Genomic DNA, 20439 nt, shown 5'->3' with positions numbered 1-20439 from the left:
AACTGCATTTAATGAAAAGGCTCCTGCCCTTTTTCCCTTCCCTCTCTTCACTTTCCTGGAGAGGAAATGCTTTGCGTTTTGAGGTGCTCCAGACTGCAGGGGCAGGAAGGGTCTGGGTCAGGAGAGCTTTCGGAGGGCTGGGAGTACTGACATGAAGAAGGACTTGAGGAAGATTAGGGGACTGCAGCAGAATCACTGTGAAGCGGGAGAAACCACCCTACTTGGTGCTAAGATGAAGCTGAGCCAAAGCACAGCGGAACTTGCTATGGTTAGCCTGAAGAAAGGGAGACAAGGGACGGTGGGGGGGAATTTTACCTGCGTCTGCACCTGTTCACCATATTACAAGGGCTTATAGTTCTCTGTCAAGGGCCTGGTAGCCACGGAGTGGGCTCCGACATGATTTTAGATGGCACAGAGCTGAGAGGCATTAGCTGGAAACGCAGATCCCAGTTCCCCTTGGGATGCAAGTGAACCTTGCTGTAGCTTTATGTGCTGGAGAGGCTTCTGTGAAGGTAATGTTTAGCCTGCCATTTCGTGTTTGATTTACCCACAGTGAGGGAGCGATATTATGGTGGCAGAACTTCACTGCCAGCGAGGGAATTATGGCAGGCATCTGCATACACATTACCGTGTCTTGAAAGTCATGTGTGCCCTCAAGTGCCTCCCAAATCAGGTGGTTTAATTCCCTCATCAGTCAGGAGTTATAGGTAGGGTTTTGGTGTGATCTGTGTGGGAGAATAGTCTCTCCTGTAGTAACAAGACAGTTTCCAGTACTGTTCAGGGTTATTTTTGGTGGCCTGTCTCCTCCTACCCATCCCTGTGGCATATCCTGCCTGGCACAGGAGCCCTGGGCGGCGTCAGCCAGAGATCACCTGGCTGGGAGCGCTTGCTTGCCTGGGTCTTGGATGCAGAGGGAGAGCTACTGAACGAAGCAGATTTTTTTGAATCTGTGGTGGGCTGACCTTGGCCAGCTGTGAGCTGCAGTTCCTTCAGGAAATATCCACCTGCTCCACTGCGATCTCTGCAGGGGCTGGAGGGGCCTGTCTGCTCCGATACCTGGAACATCCCCTCCCCTCCTTCTGTGGGGCCATTTCTCACTCCTCACTGGCTGTGTGGCGTTTTCTGTTCTTTCTTAAACACTTTTTCCCTCAGGTGCCACCATCTTGGCTGAGGGGCTCAGCTGTGCCCTGTGGTGGGTCCATTGGAGCCAGCTGGAACCGGCCCTGTCTGGCACGGGGCAGCCCCGGCCTCTCCTCACAGAGGCCGCCTGGCAGACAGCACCTTGCCACAGACACCAAATGCCGTTTCGCTGACTGACACTTGGCTGGTGGTTATTTTGATCGGGATGGGAGCTTCGCCTTCTCCTTCAGACCAGTGAGAGTCCCAGTCTCAGGGCAGGGGTAAGGGCTCTTCAGGCACAATTAACTTGGCCTGGGAGATGAGGCAGGATGGGAGGTCAGTTGTGTTGCTTTGGAGGGGCCTCAACAAGGGACCCACTGCAGAATTTCTCTTTACTTATTTCCTCACTTTAGAGGCCGAGGAACATGCGTGGCACCTCACTTTCCTCTGAGAGCTCCAGCAACCTGCAGGCAAGTCCTCAGTGGGGATTGGAGACGGGTGAGCAGCTCTGAAACCCCTCAGCTTGTGTGTGAAGGGCTTTTCCTGGAAAGGCTTATTCCTCGTCTGTGTGCCTGCAGCCAGGAGCACCCCCTTCCTTTGAGGAACTTCGTCGGTTATTTGCCTTCATTTTTATTTTTTATAAAATATCTTTTAATTGAGCAAGACACAATCAAAAGAGTATGAAGCCTCTCCTTGGAGAGGAGAAGAGGGAGTGGTAATAACACCCCTGACACACGCATTTGGAAAATGGTGATGGTTTTTCTGGGGAGCTGAGCTAACAGTCTGGCTGTAAGGAGTTTAGATCTGGAGCCAGACATCATGGTTAGGCCCGTCTGTGGTTATAATGTAGTTATTTGGGTTTTGTAGAAATTGTCTGAAGGAATCTGAATGAAAAACAAAACAAAAACCCAAGGGGAACCTGTTTCTGGCAGTCCTGGTCCCTATTTGATCTGGCACCAGAACTGGTTTAAATCTCACTTTGTCCTCCTTCTCCTGCTATCAAAATTGCTATGAGTTTTATTATGACAGTTACCATGCTTTCTCTCGCTTCCCACCATGGCCAAGGTCACTGAAAACATGAAACACTATCTCTTGCCTGAAGCCGACCTTTGTAGGCTGCAGGGCTGCTTTGAGATTTGTCCGAGTGCACAGCTAATGCCCTGCCAGCACAGGTGTGGACTTGCTGGTGCTAAACAAGGTCCTAAACAAGTGGTACAGCAACAGCGATGAGTTTCTGCAAAGCATCCACAACAAGCTGAAAGCGCGAAAGGTGCCTGCCCCAAACGATGGAACTGACAGCACGTTGCAGCGTGCGATTGGAAGAAGATGATGGTGGTTTCCAGCGAGAGAATATCGTGGTTACACAATTTAGGCAGGAGTATATCCAAGAAGTCTTATTCTGTTTTGTTGCTTTTTGCTGGGTATAAACACAGAAGCCCTTTGAGCCAAAGGCTCTGCAGTAGAAGTTTAGGAGGGACCTAAAGGAGGTAAGGAGAGAAGGGACTGTGTTATCATACTGTACATGATAGGCTGTCAAACGTTGCGTGTTTAAATGTAATGCAGCATATGACTGTCTTACTGCTTGCAGGCTTTAGTTAAATCCTTACAGGTTTTATTTCTGTGTGTACGTGTAGAACTGAATGCTTGCTCTGGATAGTCTCTGAACGCACTCTGGTATGTGTTTCGTTGCTCAGGCCAAGCTATTTTTCATTAGTACATTGTTATTATTGGTGGACTCAGAAAAACAAGGGAGAGTAGCATTCTTCTGTGCTTGCTCTTGTTCTTGTTAAAGCCAGTGGCATAACCTCTGCCGAGCAGCCACAGATGGGTGCCTCTCCACAGCCTAACTCTGCAAATAGCTATGCCAGGTGAAGACTTTTCTCTGTCCACAGCTCTGAAAATGGAAGAACAGATTTGGATGCTGCCTAATCCAGGAAAGTTCTTTAGTCCTAATCTGACATGCTTTGTGTGAAGCTTTTTAGAAAGTTTTTGCAGGTTCACTTCTCCCAAAGAGCTTTTGGAGTCCTAATCTCCAGCTGGCAGGCAGCTGGAGGGGGGTAACTACTTTAGCTGAAATGGCTAAATCTGGTAGGGGACTTCTGTTAAAATCTTACTCATTTTCACATTCCTGAAAAATAGTAAAATATATACGAGTTAAAGAAGGAGCAAAGTTTACAAGTGTATTAACTGAGCAGTGTGACTTTCCCTGGTGATGACAGAGACTTGACATGGCAGCATGGCATGCACCGTCCTGGAGGTTACACGAAAGAACTGTATACAGACGTATGGACTTTGGGTTTAGTGTGTGCCAAAAAATATCCTGCTATGGTTTGCAGAGAAGAACAACATTGAAGTAATATGAAATTTGCAGCTTTAAAATCAAATAAGGAAATAAGACAGCTAAACTTCTAGCAATAATATCAGCATTTCCCTCTTGAAAATTTGCTTTTTTCAGAGTACATGCTTTGTATCAAAATGCATAGTATATTTAACTACCTGTTAAATCTAAGATCTACCTGTTAGATCTAAGAGTAATACTATGTATGCCAAGCATCCAGAAGAGCGTGTCTACTCAAACTTTTCCTTTTGTTTCTCTTTTATTCCTCATCTTGTTATTTTCACAGTCTTGGAAGAGGGTTTTTTGACATTCATTTCCTTTTTGTGAAAAGAGTTATTTTATAGTATCTTTTTTTGGTGTTTAAGTAGTCCCTGTTTGAAATCTGTGCAATTCACACCTCACTAACTCCAGCAGGGCACTAACGCAGCTGCCCTGGAATTTTGGGGTTTTGAGAATTTTTCAAAGTAGTCTGACTCTGCCGAAGAAACTTTTTGTTGTGTGTTACAGTTATTCCTTGTAGTTTGTGGCTAGCCTTGGAAACTACAGGGCTGACTTTCAGTTTATCTTTTAAAACTTAGATTCATAGCTGCATTTCCTGATATAAAAGCAGCAGTGGTTCTGAGCTCTAAACTTATGGCACATAAATCAGATGTGCACAGAAGCATCTTGAGGCTCACGGGAGAAGGGACAAAGATTATCTGGGTGGTTTAATGTGCGAGTGGGGGAATTGGAAGATTCCATTGATTGGACTAGTATTTTCAAACTTCAACTGGTTTTGCTGTGTCCCTATCTAAAAAGGATAGCTGTGAATTTTTGTTTTTTGTCATAAGAAGGAAAGTATATTTTACATTCTTCTATAATAGCTTGTATCCAGCTGAGCAAATTCTGCCCAGATTTATATGTGCAAAGCTCAAACTCCTCGTGTTTGAAGTAAATTAAGCACTGAAATTTTACCTCCACCATAGACTTGAGAATCTGAGACTGAAATATAGGCTTATGATGTAAGTGGCCCTAGCAAGAAGCATTTAAAAAAAATACCTTCCCAGACAAGTAGAAAAGACTGTAAATCTGCGCTTGCACTTTACAATGCCTTCTATTTGGGTGCCTCAAGGAAAGAGTTGAGCCTTTATACAGTCTACAAGTCACTGATGTTGATCTTTTTTGGTTGTTTTTTGTTTTTTTGTTTTTTGTTTTTTTTTTTTTAATGTATCTGAGGGTGCTGTTGAAATCTTCTGGCTTTCTTTTTGCAGTGTTTTGAAGTGGGCATTCAGTCTCATGGCCTCTACTCTTGGATGCTTTCCCTGCCTCACCTGAGGCTGGAATTAAGAGGTGTTTGTGCACAGGGGTGCTCGCAGTGTGGGCAGGGGACATGTGTTTGTAGTTTTACCTAAAGCAGATCTTCTCTGGATTGCTGGGTACCCGAGTGAGGAGCAACTAAGGTCATACATCCTGTTGTGTAAACGCAGAGAGGAAGGATGGGGGAATGCTGGCTCCATTCAAGGTTCATCCATACTAGCTAACTTGCATGCTGGCAAGTCCTCATCCCTTCATCCTCCAAGCAGAAAGTGGAAGGATGGGGGACTACTGTATGCCCAGATCTTTATCTGCTGTGGATAGGGGATGCCAATGATAAGCACTGGACCTGGACCTGAGAACTGAACAGAGCTTCCCAACTACCTGATTGAGATGTGCCCAAAGTGTCCTCGTGATTTAGACTACATCGTGGCGTTTCCCCAGGCTTCAGTTTGGCCCATGGCAGTGTAATGGGGCAGGGATGATGCTGTTCTAAACAACACAAGGCTTGCTGAAGTAGTATTTGAAGAACTTCAGATGTCAGTAATATAGAACAGCAAAGAACAGTCTGACAGTGGTAACACTTTCAGGATCTATGTGGCTATGCCTTTGTTAAAGCTGAATTTTTCAAAAGTGACTGTTGGATGTAGGTACTCCTGTTTTGGGACCTTGATCTGCCATGCCTCAGCCTGATTGTTCTGTGGACTGAGCTTCTAAAGTTCCTTCCAATGGCAATGGGAAGTGTAAAGTGTTTTACAGCTCTGAGTATTAAAGCCCAAACCACCTTGTAACGGCCAGCCCAAATGAGAAGGCAGAATTTCAAAATTTTCTTTGTTTGGTAAGGTAATTTTTAATCTGACTCAACTAGGTGAATGTGAAGGACCAGGTTCTGTTTCCACACTGGAGCTCAGCCTGTCAGACACTTTTCTTTTTTCCCCCCTTCATTTGTAGGTCTTCATCTGCAGATATCAAAGTGCTTTAAAGTACAGTGTTAAGTATTGTTATCTTTGGTTTTTTTAAAGCTGGGGGATATGCAGCAGTAGTAAAGTGACAAGCCAGACTTCACATAGGGCAGTAGCTCAACTGAGGGAAATGTCTAAATGTCATGAGTCTTTGCACAGTGCTTCATCAGACCCCTGTCCCGTGAGAAGGGCATTTTTTTTAAAAAACTCATTGACTAAATCCTACCGGCTTAGACACTAAGCATATCAACTGGATTTGGCCCAAAAAGAGGAAATGACTTTATCTTCCCACATAATCAATAGCTGCAGTTGAACTGAGACCTTGGCTATGATATGGTGGGTCCTTGCCTTGCTTTAGGATAGCTGCTCCTGTTGAACTGAACTAACTAACTTTACTCCAGCAAGAGCAGCACCCACAGCGCAGTGTAGACATGCCTAAACTAGCTCAGGTACTGTTAGCCACGGAGCCAAAGAACCATGAAGTTCAGCATGGGCTTGGTGCCTGAGGATTTTATCCTGCTCTTTATGAGTTCAGCATTTCTTTACCATTGCAGCTCAAGCAAGCCTAGCAACATGTTGAAAAGAAGGCTGGTGGATCTGGTACTCTGTCTGCACTAGTACTTTTGCCTGCAGAGCTGAGCATGGTGCTAGGGTTGATTGTAGGAGATACTGCCAAAGGTAGCAGTGTAGCAAAAGCTGTTTTGCCTCTCTCTGCCTACTGTTCTCCCTCTTCTTCCCCACCCTTCCCCTGGTATTCATCAGGAGCTGTCTTGCCTTTGAGTCTGTTTGCTATGAAACTGCATAGCCATTAAGGTTCTACTGGACATCATGAATATCTAGGAGTTGGTGAAGTCTTGGAGAACCAGCTGCCTCCTAGAAAAGCCTTTGGCCTTGCCTGACTGTGACTCTAACAGGAGAACATGTAGAGGTTAGATATGAAAAAATCCAGAGCCATTACCCCTGCGCTTATTAATGGGGACCAGGGCAGACGCACTCTCTCAAGTCCAGATGGTGGGGTCCCAGCTCAGCCTCTGCAAAAGAGCTGTGCTGATATCTGTAACTCGTCAGTTTTCTCCTGTCAGTCAAGGATACGAGCAGGAATCATGGTTCAGGTCCTTGAGACCTAAGTAACTTCTTCTGAGTCAATAGAGGAGGTACCATCAATACCCTCAGTTTTGTTTTCAGGAATAGCCTCATCAACTACTGTTTGTGGGCAGAGACCCTAAGTAGCCTGCCGAGCTGTTAAATTGCTAGCCTCCCTACTAGCCCTAGTTTATTCTGCAGCAGAAATACAAGCACAACTGGGCCAGCCCCCAGAACTCAACTCTGAACTCGTCTCTCATTCTGTCAGAATCCCCAACTTGTTTTTAAAAATGACATTTATTTTTGTTAAATTGTAAAAGAGTTGGATGCAGTCTGCCAGTTGTGCTTTTCCTCTCCTTCTTTGTGCATTGAATTTTGTTCACTCGCTTTACATGCCTCAAGTTGCTGTAATGCTGCTGGGAAAGTAATTGCCTTGCACTTTCTCTTTCTGATGCCCACGGGTGACTGTGGGGGACTCCTCCCTGGGCACAGTGCACAGTTAAAAGCCCAGCTTTTGCTGCTTTGCTTAAGACCTGGCTATTTCTTTTCTTTTTTTTTTTCTTTTTTTTTTTTTTTTTTTTTTTTGTCAGCTGCCTGTTATATCAATCACAGAGCTGGGATCTATTTATAGGTTAGGACTCAGAGTACTGTGTCCTAGTCACAAAGAGAGGCAGAGACGCAGAGGGGACTGTCGGCTGGTGCAGGCGGAACCAAAAGATATTTAATCAGCAATTAGAAACACCTGAGGGCAAGGGAAATTCTACTCCAGCCTCAAGCTTCATCTCTCAGCCTGCAGCATGTAAGTAGCGAACTTCTACCTTTTATTGCATTTATGGGGTTGTTTTTTGTTTTGGGGTTTTTTGATCCAAATGTTGCTCTGCACCAATCCTTTAATCTGGGCTAAAAATTGTGGCAGCATCTCAATATGGTTAAAGGTAATAATTTTTTTTATTTATTTTCACACTGTCAAAGGAAGGTCAGTGTGACCCACAAGGAGAGGAGTTGGTTCAGAACTTTGTAGAAATCAGATGGTTTCACTATTTGAGAGAGGCTTTTTTCTCTGGAAATAAGCAAATGAAAGTTTGAGTGGAACAGTTTTGTTTTGGGAATAGAAACGGTCAGGTTTGCTGGCATTCCAAAAAGGTCAATGTATAATGTAACTCTGCTTAAGGGCTTACCAAGGACAGGTGCTATTTATCCCATGCTGGTAAAGGCAAACCTGGAAACTTCAGCAGTCCTGTCTTAAAAGAACCAAGCGGCACCCTTTCCTCTATTAAAAAAAGAAAAACAACCACCCTGCTCCCCCTGGCTTCATAACAAACCTTCTCTTAGCAGGGAGATTAAATGAAATTTTGCTTTTACTGAATGCATTTATCATTGAGCAGTTGACGTTTCTTTAATTTTAAAAGTCCCAAAGTAACTGAAGCCTCTTCAATGACAAAAGAGGGGTGCAAGTCTTTGCAAAGTCAGCGCAGTAGCACTCAAAGAAGAAACTTACTCTCTCATCGCCAATGAGCTGTTTGCTTTAAAGCAGCCAAAAAGCAAAATGTTTGAACAATGATAAATTTTTGGACTATTTTTGTTAACAGGAATATGAAGAGAGGGAAGACAATAATAAGTCAGAATTTGTTTTTTATTAGGAGCTTTTAGCATAACATTTTTGTCAAAACACAAAGAGGTTTTTCTTGTTTCATATTTTTGCCTCAGAGATTTGGGTTATACCTTTTCCAAAATTTAGTTTTTATATTTATTTTTAAGCATAGAAAAATTTCCTTGATTTCTTGTGTTTATAACATCTACTCCCAAAAAGGCTAATATCACAATTTTTAATTTCTGTATGTTAAGTTTTTTAGTATAAATTTCTCATTAAATATATGTTCTTAAAACTTTTCCCCCCATGATTTACCATTTTTGAAAGTAACAACAAATAAAATGAAGCTAAACTTAAAATAATTTGGAGGAACAAGTGTCTAATAGAAATAGAATAATAAAACCAGAGGCGTCTTACAGTTGAAATATCAAGCCCTAAGAAATACATGATAACTGAATTTCTTGGACTGACTGTAGAAAGGTGACAAATAGGTTGGTTCTTTATTTTGCATTTCTTTAATGTACATTTTATAATACTCAAAGTTTTTAACTTAAGTTGTAGGAACAAAAAATACCAACTACGAATTAATTCTTTCTAAGTTTTTAACCATTTATATAAATACTCCATCTTTCAGCTACAATTCTAGATATAAGGAAGGCTTTTAGGACGATATGGATAAACACGGGGAATTTACATACACAAATAATGCCCCAAATGATCATTACAATACGCCGCTCGCTATGAAGCTCCCCTCCCCCCAAATAAAACAAAACTGTGAGCCTGACCGTTCTCATCATAGAAAGCTTCATTTTGATTATTAAGGCTTTTTGCTTTACTTAAAAATGAATGTATTTAAATTATTTAAGTCCCTTTTCTGTTTGTTTTGGCATGATATTACATTTATTGCCTCTCTGTGACAATGCAACGTTATTGTGTAATAAAGGGAGAGCAGATTTTTCTGAAAGGCATCAAAGAAATAAAATTGCTGACTCTGTAACTAACAAAGAATCTATCATATAGCTGGTCTGAGGTCCCCCTAAAAATTGAAAACCAAGAGACATCTTATCGTTTGAAAAATAAAAATTGAATCTTTCTTCCCTACACAAACAGAAATATCAGCATGACTAGGTTCAGGAATTACTGCAAAACCTCATTTACTATACACTTTTGCAAAAATCTGCGTCCTCCAAGTATAAAGCTAGGAAAGATTTAGTCTTAAGAATTTGTTTGGACTATTCAATGGTTTTGTCTGCACAATTGCTGGATTTGACTTTTCTCTTTCAACCACATGTGGGTTTTTTCCCGTTAAACCTGCCGTATTTTTTTTATTACTGCGTTTAGAAAAAATAACCAAGCACCTACTGTCCTGTAGCATACTAATCGATGGTTTATGGGACCACTTTTATTTGGAGGGAGGGAGTTATCTGTGGTTAGAGGGAAGACTTGGATGCATTATGTGGAAGGAAGTCTTTGTTGTTTAGTTTCTGCTTCACTAATGTTTCATGTTTTGTGGACTAAGCATCTATCAACCTCCAAAGTGACTTATTCTACACGGTGTGGTTTGTCACAGGGCTGTTGCATGATTTTTTTTCATTCCTTAAAAAAAACCAAACAAGCATTTTGTTTCATCCTAGTTTATTTGTTTCTTTCACTGCAAAGTAATGATTGACGTGCAGATTCTCTTCTTCATGCCCCTACTTTCATTGCTAAGTATGACATCTCTGGGGAATTATAAATAAAACCTGTGCCAAATCTGCTGCACAGGTGTCTGGAGTACAGCATGCTCAGGTGTCTTGCTGTAAATCCCTGAGAATATGGAGTAAACATCAGCAAGAAAAAAATACTCTTCTTGAAACAATTCTGTGTTTTTAGGGGCCTTCTGAATAAAACCCCCAAAGCCAGCAAACAGTTATTAAAGATTGTGTAGCTAGCTGTCTCTCTTGCTCTCTCTTACTTCTTTTATCGCTTCACCTGTACATCTGTCCATCTATTTCTCATCTCTCTATTTTTACATTTCATTATGCTATGCTTGCTCTCCCGTTCTCTTCTTTTCCTTTCCTGAAGACACATTTCTATCTGGCACAGAAAATAAACTCAGATTGCGGTAGTTATGTTAATCTAATTCAATCCTCTGTGGGTTAGGAGTGAAATTCTAATAGTGGAGCTGTTGAGGGCTTTTTTGTTAATGGCTTGGGGATTACATTGAGTTAAAGGCTCATTTCCTAATCAAACAGAGAGGGAGAGAGTGACTCCGAATATTTATGAGTCTCCCAGCGCGAGTTAAACATTGAACTCCAAAAGCAGGATTTCAGTGCTGCAGAAAGAGTTAAAACCCCTCAGGGCTGCTGTGGAGGGGGGGGGGGGGAAGGAAACCAGTTAAGCCATCAGCATTTTCAACTGCTGTATAACTTCAGTTTGGTGAGAAAAAATAATCATCTCACAGAGCTAAAATGGAAACTGTAGCAAGATATTTAAAACAAAGTCAAGTGATGCTTCAAAAAGGCTCTTCTTTATTGAAGCAGCATACATGCAGTGCAAGCAGCAGCCTAATAGAAACTCCAAATAAATATTCTTCTAAATGAGAAGAACTGGAGGGTGGTCTGCCTTTTTATTAATAGTGCCTGGAAGACCCGATTTAATTTTTTAATGCATTTTATTTTTGGTTCTACTTAGCTCTTGGGTAACTTTTTTATTAAAAAAGAAAAAAAAAAAAGAGAAAGCAGTGTGGATGGGTCAGTATCTAAATTGTTCTACTTCTGTTCTGTAGATTGGTATCTTTCGAGGCATTTTTTCTGTCCTTCAGTTTAGCTGGAGTCTTGTGTCAAATAGTCTGGTTGGAGAACTGGATTTGCTGTCACAGGAATGATTGACCAAATTAACGCCTGATTGCTTTTGTGATGAGTTCATCGTGCATGCTTGGGTAGACCCTGCTGTTGCTGAAAAAGAGCAGGCCGGCCTGCCTGCAGCAAGCAGAGGACCTCTGTGTTGCTAAGGCCTGGTGTGTCGTGAACTAGCCAGCAGTAGGCTTTTTTTGCCCCAAGCTTGGGTTTAGAAAATCTGTCCACAGCAGGTGAACTGCACAAAATCAAGACTGTGCCATGATCCTGCCTCTCTTCTGTAAAGAGGTCCTGACAAGGAATGGGGATAGAAACCTGCCATCTTCTGACACATGGCCAAGTCATATCTCTGTGTTCCTCAGTTTCCCTGCCTGTAAAACGATACATGGATGCCATCAAAAGCACTCCAGGATTTACAGAGAACAATCTTATATAAATCCCAAATGGCTGGTTCGCCCTTGGCAAAAACTGCAAATCAGTGACACAGGTGTCTAGTTTGAAAATAGGAGGTTTTTGTGCTGGCAGCAAGAATTACTCTACTTCGCCTTTTTTCCTGTTTTTGTTTTGTTTTAAATACATTTGGTACAAGCCACCGAAAAGGTTTTCTGATTTTGGTAAGACAATCAGATAGAAGGCTAACTTACTGTTAGTATAACATTAAATGGCGTCGTCCTACACACTAGGTCTGAATTTGGTCTTGGTGACTCTTGTTGAGATGAAGCTCCAGGCTTATTACTCAAAAGTGGTAAACTTTGGCTAAAAAAGTAAGTTACTGTTTGGTTCCGGAGCCATGTGTATTGATGGTCATCCTGTAGACACCAAACTTTGTGGTTTTGCTGACATGTCTATCTGGGTGCAGCACCTTGAGGTAAGAATTGGCACCTTGCCCTAGTTTAAAAATTATTTAAAACTGCGACCTGATGTGAGTGCCTGAGGCCTCTTTCTCTTTGTGCTCTGTGCCTGGACCTGCTGAGGAGAGCACCATCAGCTAGAGTGTACTTTATTAAATGAATTTGAAATACATAATAATTGTGTGCTTTCCCTCTAATAGCTGGCACCCACAGCAGATCCCTTTGAGACTGGAGCTTTCTGTGTCTGAGGTGAACACTGTATAACATTTTTTCCTGCCTTCCTCTCCTTCCCATCCCGGTTTCCTTTCTGTTTGCCTCAGCCTTTTCCTCTCCTGCACTATTCTGCTGTGGCCACGGCCTAGCAGTTTATACTTAGATTTCTCCTGCTGACATTTCAGGCAAAATACTCTCCTTTCTCTTTTTTGTCCTTTGCAGTGCTATGCTGAATCCTACAAATGACCGGCTGCTGTTTACCCTGAAGGTGGCTGTATTTCAGTGCAGCTTTGCCTGGCATATGTATAGTTTATGAAGAACTGGGGAACTAAAACCTGATTTTCAACTTTTCCACAAGTTACGTAGAAAGCTACTGTGTTCTTGCTGTCCTCCATGCATGCCACAAGTACTTAAAAATGATTTTGTAATATAGGAATTTTAGGGAAGGAAATACTGCGGCTCTTTAAACTTTTAAAGCGCACAGTTTAGTTGACACGATGACTTGAAAGTGACAGTTTTAAAGTCTTAGGGCTCTTGAAAGTCTGTAGAAAAAGGGCTGTGTCTTTAGGGGAAATTTCCTTTTCTAATGGAATAAAACTTGCAATTAAATCTTGTTATTTGGATACTGGAAAGCATATGCCCAGCATGTATGAGAGGGAAGCATAAGTGGCTATTTTTATTCATTAAGGAGTCGCTGCCTTTTCCTTTCCTTCAACCATGTGAGATGTGAATGATCCTGCTCACAAGAGTTTCACGCTGCTCCCAGAATGGATTCTCTTTCTCTTTGTAATTGTGTTTGCTGGATCAGCAGGAAATGTACTCCAGAAGTTCTTGTTTCCCCAGCCTCCCGTGATCACCTCTTTGTAGTAGGCCTGAGCAAATGACTGGTAGCCATATACTAAAACATTGGCATTTAATCAACATCCCTCTAAAGCCTACAGGACCTAGAGGGTGACTTTCTGGGTGAGAAGAGAGGGTACATCTGCCACCAGGCCTGCCAGACAGCTTTCTTTTTGTTTGCTTTGTTCTCCATCCTCAGGCCCTTCTTTTCCCACAGGTCTCCTGGGCTTTTAAAAATTGCAATTACTCTCATTGGTAGCTCTTTCTACTGCTTCCCTTTAAATAAGTTCTTCCCTGTTACATCATGTCCCCATGGCCTAGTACAGGGGATTTCAACCTTTCTCTGTTGGTGGTGTGAACTCATGTAGATTGGTGAAGAGCTCATGTGAATATGATTTTCTCGGTCATGCTTTTTGAACCCACAGTCTGTAGCACTGAGAGTATGGTAGCACTCAAGTTATAACCATTAGCTAATGCTGTCTTTCTGTGGAGGAGGACAGCAAGGATTTTGTGAGTAAAACATAGGCTGGGAAGGGATTCCTTGCATCAGCATCCTCTCTAATGCTTCACCCAAAAGTCAATCTTGGAGCCTATCCCAAGCCCCCCTGCTTTTTAGTTGAAAACTCCTGTGTACATCTGAAATGTATTCATGGCCAATCTTTATACCAAGCTGTTTGTTTCACTGTTGTTCTTTAATTCTAGCTCTGACACAGACTCCCTGTTCAGTCTAAGGTGGGTCCCTTCACTGCTGTGATGTGTTTTGCCCATCTTAAATGGGGTTCCTGCTTGCCTGTTCTCCATGATCTACAGAGAATTGCATGATCACAGCAAAACGCTTTGTGTTACTGCAGGCTCTGAGTACAGTCCTGTGTTTTGCCTCCGGTAGCCCCTATTCCCTTTTTAACATTGCAAATAATCATATAATTCTTCCTGTGCTTTCTCTCAATCCCTCTTACTTTCTTTTTGCTTTATAGGATTAAACTTCAGTTTTGTGTGTCTCTAAATAGGGCCTACTCTTGTGAGTTCTGTAATGACTGTCCATGCCATCTACTGCCTACGTAGCCCCCTTCTGTGAGTGTCTGCTGGTGCTCTGGGAGTGCCTTATGCTCCCTGCACAGAGAAGTAGTAGGGGATAGAGCGCTACGGCCTCTTTGGGACCCTCCATCCCATACAAAGAAATCAGGTGAAAGGATGCCTCCATGTGCTCAAAGGGCAGTATATAGACATGTTATTGCTGTGCTGAAGTAATGGGCCATACCTCTCTGAAATACCATGTTCACCTGGCTACATTACTTTCAGCTCTGTAGTCTCTTCTGGCACATGGGCTCATGGAAAGTGTGTTTAAGGAGGACAGAATTAAGGGGGCTGCTGCTATGTTTGTGAAGGGTTAAATGATGGGGGATGAGAGCCACAGCTTCTCCTGGGGAATAAGGACTAGCCAGAAGAATTGATTGTCTTGGCTTATTGATCCTTCAGGAAACAGCACTGAAGTGATAATGCTGTTCCTGCCACTTTGAGGCACTTTGTACCAGCAACATCCTCTGTTTACCTAGGATAGTGCAAAGGAAGAGCTGCTCTGTTGCTAACTCATTCCAGAAAAACCCTGTGCGAGACATGTGTTGAGTTTACCACTTGTCTGTCTGCTCCCAGGGAGAGGTGCATGTGGAGAGAGGAAGCTCAGCAAGCCGTGTTATTTTATAGTGCTTAATGGAGATTGGCTGCAAATGGTAGTTTGTGAGTTACTGTACTGAGTCTTTGCTGGCAGTGTCTTGGTCTGTAGCCTTCTGTGAAGTCCCAGGCTATCATGTCACAGGGTAACCATCTCTCCCATCCTTTTCCCTCCCTTCCCCTTTCTGGACAATTGGCAGTCACCCCCGACTTGGTCTTGCTTGTAAATTGAAATAGGGCAGTTGAGTGCTTTTGATCCTGTGAGCCTGATGCTAACTTCTAGACACCTGCGTGGGCTGATGGGGGGGTGGATGATGAAATATCCCATCTCCTTTGCACTGAGGCTCCAAACCTGCCCTGAGAAGTCAGGTATTTCTCTCTGGCCTCAGGGTGGCAGAGGGAGAAACACCCACCTGCTACAGGAGCTGCGGGAAGAGCAGTGCTTTTTGTCTGCTCAGCTACACTACTCCTGTAGATGCACGAAACATGTCCAAAGAGCACAGCATGCAGATTGTCAGCCCTAAGGATCTGTTGGGTGCTTCTGCAACCATGGGCCTGGTGGTGAGCATATGGTCCTGACTGGTTTTATGCTTTCGGTTGTCCTTGTAGCACAGTGGGCTGGGGAAGATCTCACGCTGTTCCCCCTGAGGCACCAGTTGCGATCAGCTGATGAACTGGGCTTGGGTCACACTCTTAGCCCTCTTAGTGATCATTGCTGATAACTACAAGATTTGGACTTTCACCTGTAGAAATAAAAGTGCAGCTTGCTCAGCGTGCTCTCTATCTCCTTTTCTTTCTGCTTTGTATTTGTACGTGCTTTGCACCCTTTCTTTTTCTGGATGTGTTGTTGTGTTTTGAGGAATCTCAGACAGGTCTCTGCAGCTTCCCATAGCCAGGTTAGAAGGCCGTGGAAGCTTGGTACCACTTGGAGGTTGTTGCAAAATCTTGCACAAAGCCAGGAGGGCCAAAAAGCTACTGTGAAATGCTTCTTTATTAAGTCAGGCCAGCTTATATATAGAGATACGCAAATAACTTTCAGAGCCATTTAATTACCCTATATATCATTTCTATACTTCATGCTCTTTGATGTTGCCAACAACTTTATTGCTGTACTTGATGTTTGACTTTACATCTCCACCATGTGAAAGCAAATGATGAGAAAAACTGCAGTTTTGTTTTAAAAGAAGAAAAGTGTCTAGACCACCAGGTTTCAGGGAACAACTAAAAAGCAATGCCGACTATTTTCTTTCTTTTTTCCTTTTTTTTTTTTTTTTGAGAAAAAAGGCGGGTGATAAGAATAGCCACCAATGTATCATATAGAATATAATTATGTTTATTTTGGGACTTGATCAGTAGCTGAACATTTGAGGCTTACAATACTGGGTTTAATATAGTATGCAACATTGTGTATTATGTAATGTAAAATTATTATCTACTACTTAATAAATCTCATGCTGTGACTGTTCCACTTCTTTTTAACTAGCTCTCAGACAATGGCTATGAGTTGTGCTGGCAGCTTTGGCCATTGATTCCATTCTGCCTTCGTTGTTTGCTGGGCCTGCTGTATTTAGCCATGAGACAACTTCTGTCTGAAAGAGCTTCCAATCTGGTTCAAGACAAGAGACTATCAGTGCGGAAGAGTTAGTCATGAAGTCTGTGGCTAGAAGAAAGATGAGGGTAACAGAGATAGGTATTTGTGGTAATGTATTGCTGCAAGTGTGGCTTGTTTGGAGTAAAGGTGGCTTTACTTGGTGTGCAGTTAACGAAAAGATAACAAAAAAGAGCATGGGCTTTTATGTGTAAAATCTGCCTTATTCTTTGCTTTGCAAAATCAGCACCTCCACTTTTTCATCTAAGAAGAGAGCTCTGCTTCATTTTCTTGGTATCTCTATACTTGCATTGTATTTTCCCCCTTTTTTCAATGCTTTTTCCCTTAAAATAAAAAAGTGCTTTAAATAAACCAAAGGAAGTATTTTTTCACATAACAGAAAATTAAACTGTGGGATTTATTGGCCTCTGCATCATTCAGTGGCAAAGTTATGGATGGATTCAAAAAGATATCAAGGAATCTATGGAACATGTGGCCTCATCAGTGGCAAGTAGATGTTATGGTCCAGAGGGAACAGCCTAAGTCACAGGCTGCCAAGATACTGACTGTAAGGTCTGCAAAGGTGCAGCAAGGTGAAGAGCAGGGAAAACATTCTCCTTTCCTATAGTCTTTCCCTGAGCCAAATGTTAGTTGTTGATATCAGAGATAGAATATGGGACGAGGTGACTTCTTAACTTGACCTGGCATAGCTGTCCTCATAGCTTCTCTTGCACCTGGAACCAGTGTTGTCACTCTTTGCAGATAGCTGAATTACTTGTTTACACGATACTCTGTTACAGATATGCAGCATCTGTATTTTGGGGTACCTGATCTTGCTTACCCTGAATGTTTTTCTACTGTTAAAGGCAGTGTTTATAAAGCCGTGAAGGTTCCTAGGATAGATAAGCTATGCCACTATGAAAGTATCAGTGAAGACAAGAATGCATCCAGGGAGCAAGGGTGAGCTAAGCAGAAATGATGCTTCCTGAATTTATCCTTTCTGATCGGTACTGTGTTCCTTCCCACTGACTGGGTGGCTGTTGTGGTGGAATTTGCAGGGCAGAAGTAGGCCCAGAGGCAAAGAGGCAATGGGTTAGAGGATGCTTTCAGGTGTTTTTGTTTAAGACCACATTATGCAGCAGCTGTGAGTTTGTTTCAATGTATAATATCCTCTGTTCTGCAATGCATAGGTCTGCAGAAGGTTTAGTCACCTGATGGGTTTTGGTTTGGTGGTGTATTGAGTCAGAGGAGCATTGCATTGCTGTATCACCAGTTGGTGAAGGTTTCTTGAAGTAAATGGACACTACATTATAACACCCAGCAGGGCCTTTGCCATGCTGATACTTGTTCCTTGTAACTTTGACAATGGCTTCATCTTTCCCATCTGTGAGTGAGGGGAAGTGATGTGCCTACAGTATCTTCCTTCTGCAGTGAAGCATTTGGGAACACCTTCCCAGGATGAGGGGCCAGTGTGAGAAAGAGGAAGGACCACAAATGTTTGTGCACTCAGTGGTTATATGGAGCAGCCTGCTTCCCGTACAACACCTACTCTGCGAGCCCAGAGTACTGAAAAAGTGCCCTGTTATCTGTTGAAAACCGTAGCTCGGTGTTTTGGCGCTTTTTCCCTCAGGATTTCATGGGCCTTCCCCAATGCAGGCATCTGTAAACCTGTAGTTGTATACCTGTGTAAACTTGGAAGCTGTCTCATGTAGTTTTGCTGTTTAATGTATGTCTTCAGTAAAACATGAATGCCTTGGGGCTTCTGATCAAATTTACTTTCATGGCCCAGAATTCACTTCTGTAGTGAGAGGGCAGCTCTGCCTTACTTTTTGGGAGCTAGAAGAGGCCAGGCAAGTGGCAACAGTGCCTCCCGTCTTGCTTCAAATGTAGATTTTCATCTTTTGCATGTTTCTTCAGTACTTTGCATTGGTAGGTACTGACCCCCATGGGAATCAAAACCAAAATCTCTTACACTGAAATCCTGACAAGAACTCAGACCTGAAAAACTCATGACAGGCCTGGAGTGTTGGAGAACCATGCTAGTTTTAGCACTCCATCCCAGCCAGAAATATTCCCAGTCTTCCTTTTTTGTTCTGAGCCCACCAATAATGTGGGGCAATTATTTGACTATGATGACTAATTTGATATTGTACAAACACCTTTTTGTACCATTTTCTATTTAAAAGTGGAGCCAAGCAGGAATTTATGCTGCTGGTTTCTCATTCATCTGGGAACTTCTGCAACTTTGGTAAAGGCACGTTTCTGCAGAGAGAGGACTCGAGCTGCTAATTTGACTGTAGGAGTTTATTTCTGGAATGCAGCAGTGTTTCACCAACGGAGCAGCTGTCCTGGAAACACTTACCACATGGGGTCATTTTCCTCTCTGTGTGTAATCGACAAAGCCACCCCAGTTAATCTGAATCCTTTTAAGTCTCCTAAACTAGACCACAGGGAGTGCAGAGAGGTCTACAGGACTCTGACCTCCTTCACTTCCTTCTCCTATCGTTAGGGAAGAAAAAATACTCCAATGCTTAAATATGTCTTAAAGGGGAAGCCTATAATCTTTTCTGAGCGTGGAAAACTGTTTCTATCAGTAACATGCTGATTTAGGGGGAGGTGTTGGTCCTCCATTTTCTACGGCTATTCTGTGATAGTAGCTACACCTCTCCTAAGTTTGCCAGCTATTACAGGTTTTGGAATCACAGCAGTCAGAAGTGGGGAAAAGGTTCTTGGGTTATTCAATTCTTTCTCTTCTGTTTGATTTGCTTTGCTTGCACAGCTTGCTTCCATCCCTGTTCGCTTATGGGGTGACAGTTCCACAGCTCAATTCCTTCTGCTGTGAGAGAAATTCTCCTGGTTATTCAGTCTAAATTATTTCTTAATTTATTTTCTTTTTTTTCTCCCTAGTTCTCTCTCATGTTGCCCCATTCCTTCCTTCCTCACTGTTTCTGCTCTTCAATACTTTTTGGACCTAAGTCCTGTCTCTAAATCCTCCTTGCCTCCAGTAGGCTCTATGTCCTTTTTCCCCCTGCTGCAACTTTGTGTCAGTCTCTTGAACTCCTGTCTAATCTTTATTGGGGTTCTATTGAAAAGGTTTTACGCTTTGAGTTTAGTGGTTCCTTTCTTTCTCTTAAACCTGTCTTCTACGCCAGGGTGCAAGGCCGGTCACAGGTAGCAGTTCTTTGTGGATAGAAGGACATTCTCTCTCAAGCCTGGAGAAGGCCTTTTTCAAGAGGTGACCACATGGCAAGTTCTGCACCTGTGATCTGAGCCAGCCCTGATGCACCCATCATGGGTGTATCACTGGAGCTCTGCAATGGAAGTCTGCACCTACCAAGATTCAGGGACTGCTTCTTCAGTCAGGTACTTGAAACTGAGGACAAAAATGACTCTAATGGATGCTGTCTCCTCTTTCTCCAGGCTGTGCTAGTGTAGCTTTTCAGATAAGTGAGTGTGACTGGGGCTTCCTAAAAATTAAAAATTAACAATGTCATCAAGGATTTTTGCCTCTACAATCAGTTGTTTCAGAAAGTGATCTAAAAAAAAAAAAAAGACATATCACTGAATATTTAAGAGTTTAATTTCAGAGTGAAGAAAACTCTAGAAAATATTCAGTGGATGTACTTTTTCTTTTTCTTCTTTTAAGTTCTTTGCCTTTCCAGATTAGTGACAGGGTGAACGTAATTAGTCCTGGGTCACTGTTATGGAAAGGTAGAATCTGGAAGGATGAAAAAGTTGGTGTGGTCCCTTTAGAGAAAAGGCTATAGAGATTTTCCTTGCTGAGACCCAAGGGCCATAACTTATAGTAGGAAAACATGTCTTCCTAACATTGTTTCAGAAGCTGAGGTTGAGGTTTGAGAAATGTTGCAGAAAAGGTCAGTTTTTAACAACAGTCTGCTATGATGCAAATCAGAGAGTGGGTTGGAGAACAGCAGTGTATGCCTTTAAGAAGCCTTCAATAGGCAACAAAGTAGTAAATTGACATGTAATGGAGAAGAATAGAAAAGTATTTTCCCCAATACTATGACAGAGTCTCTTCTGATGGAACATGGCTAT

General features: G+C 42.5%; 1 protein-coding gene across 1 annotated transcript in view; it reads left to right on the top strand.

Annotated features, from left to right (window-relative positions):
• Positions 1 to 20439, top strand: part of ESRRB (estrogen related receptor beta) — a 170864-nt gene that overhangs the window by 28380 nt on the left and 122045 nt on the right. The window contains exon 6 of the mRNA XM_054200862.1: positions 7427 to 7594. Coding sequence (XP_054056837.1) covers positions 7593 to 7594 — 2 coding nt within the window. The 5' untranslated portion in view covers positions 7427 to 7592. The remainder of the gene's footprint in view (positions 1 to 7426; positions 7595 to 20439) is intronic.

The sequence above is a fragment of the Rissa tridactyla genome, chromosome 4, assembly GCF_028500815.1.
Source record: "Rissa tridactyla isolate bRisTri1 chromosome 4, bRisTri1.patW.cur.20221130, whole genome shotgun sequence".
Taxonomy (NCBI): Eukaryota; Metazoa; Chordata; class Aves; order Charadriiformes; family Laridae; genus Rissa; species Rissa tridactyla.
Note: the sequence above shows the minus strand (reverse complement) of the source record. Positions and strands in the feature narration are given on the sequence as shown.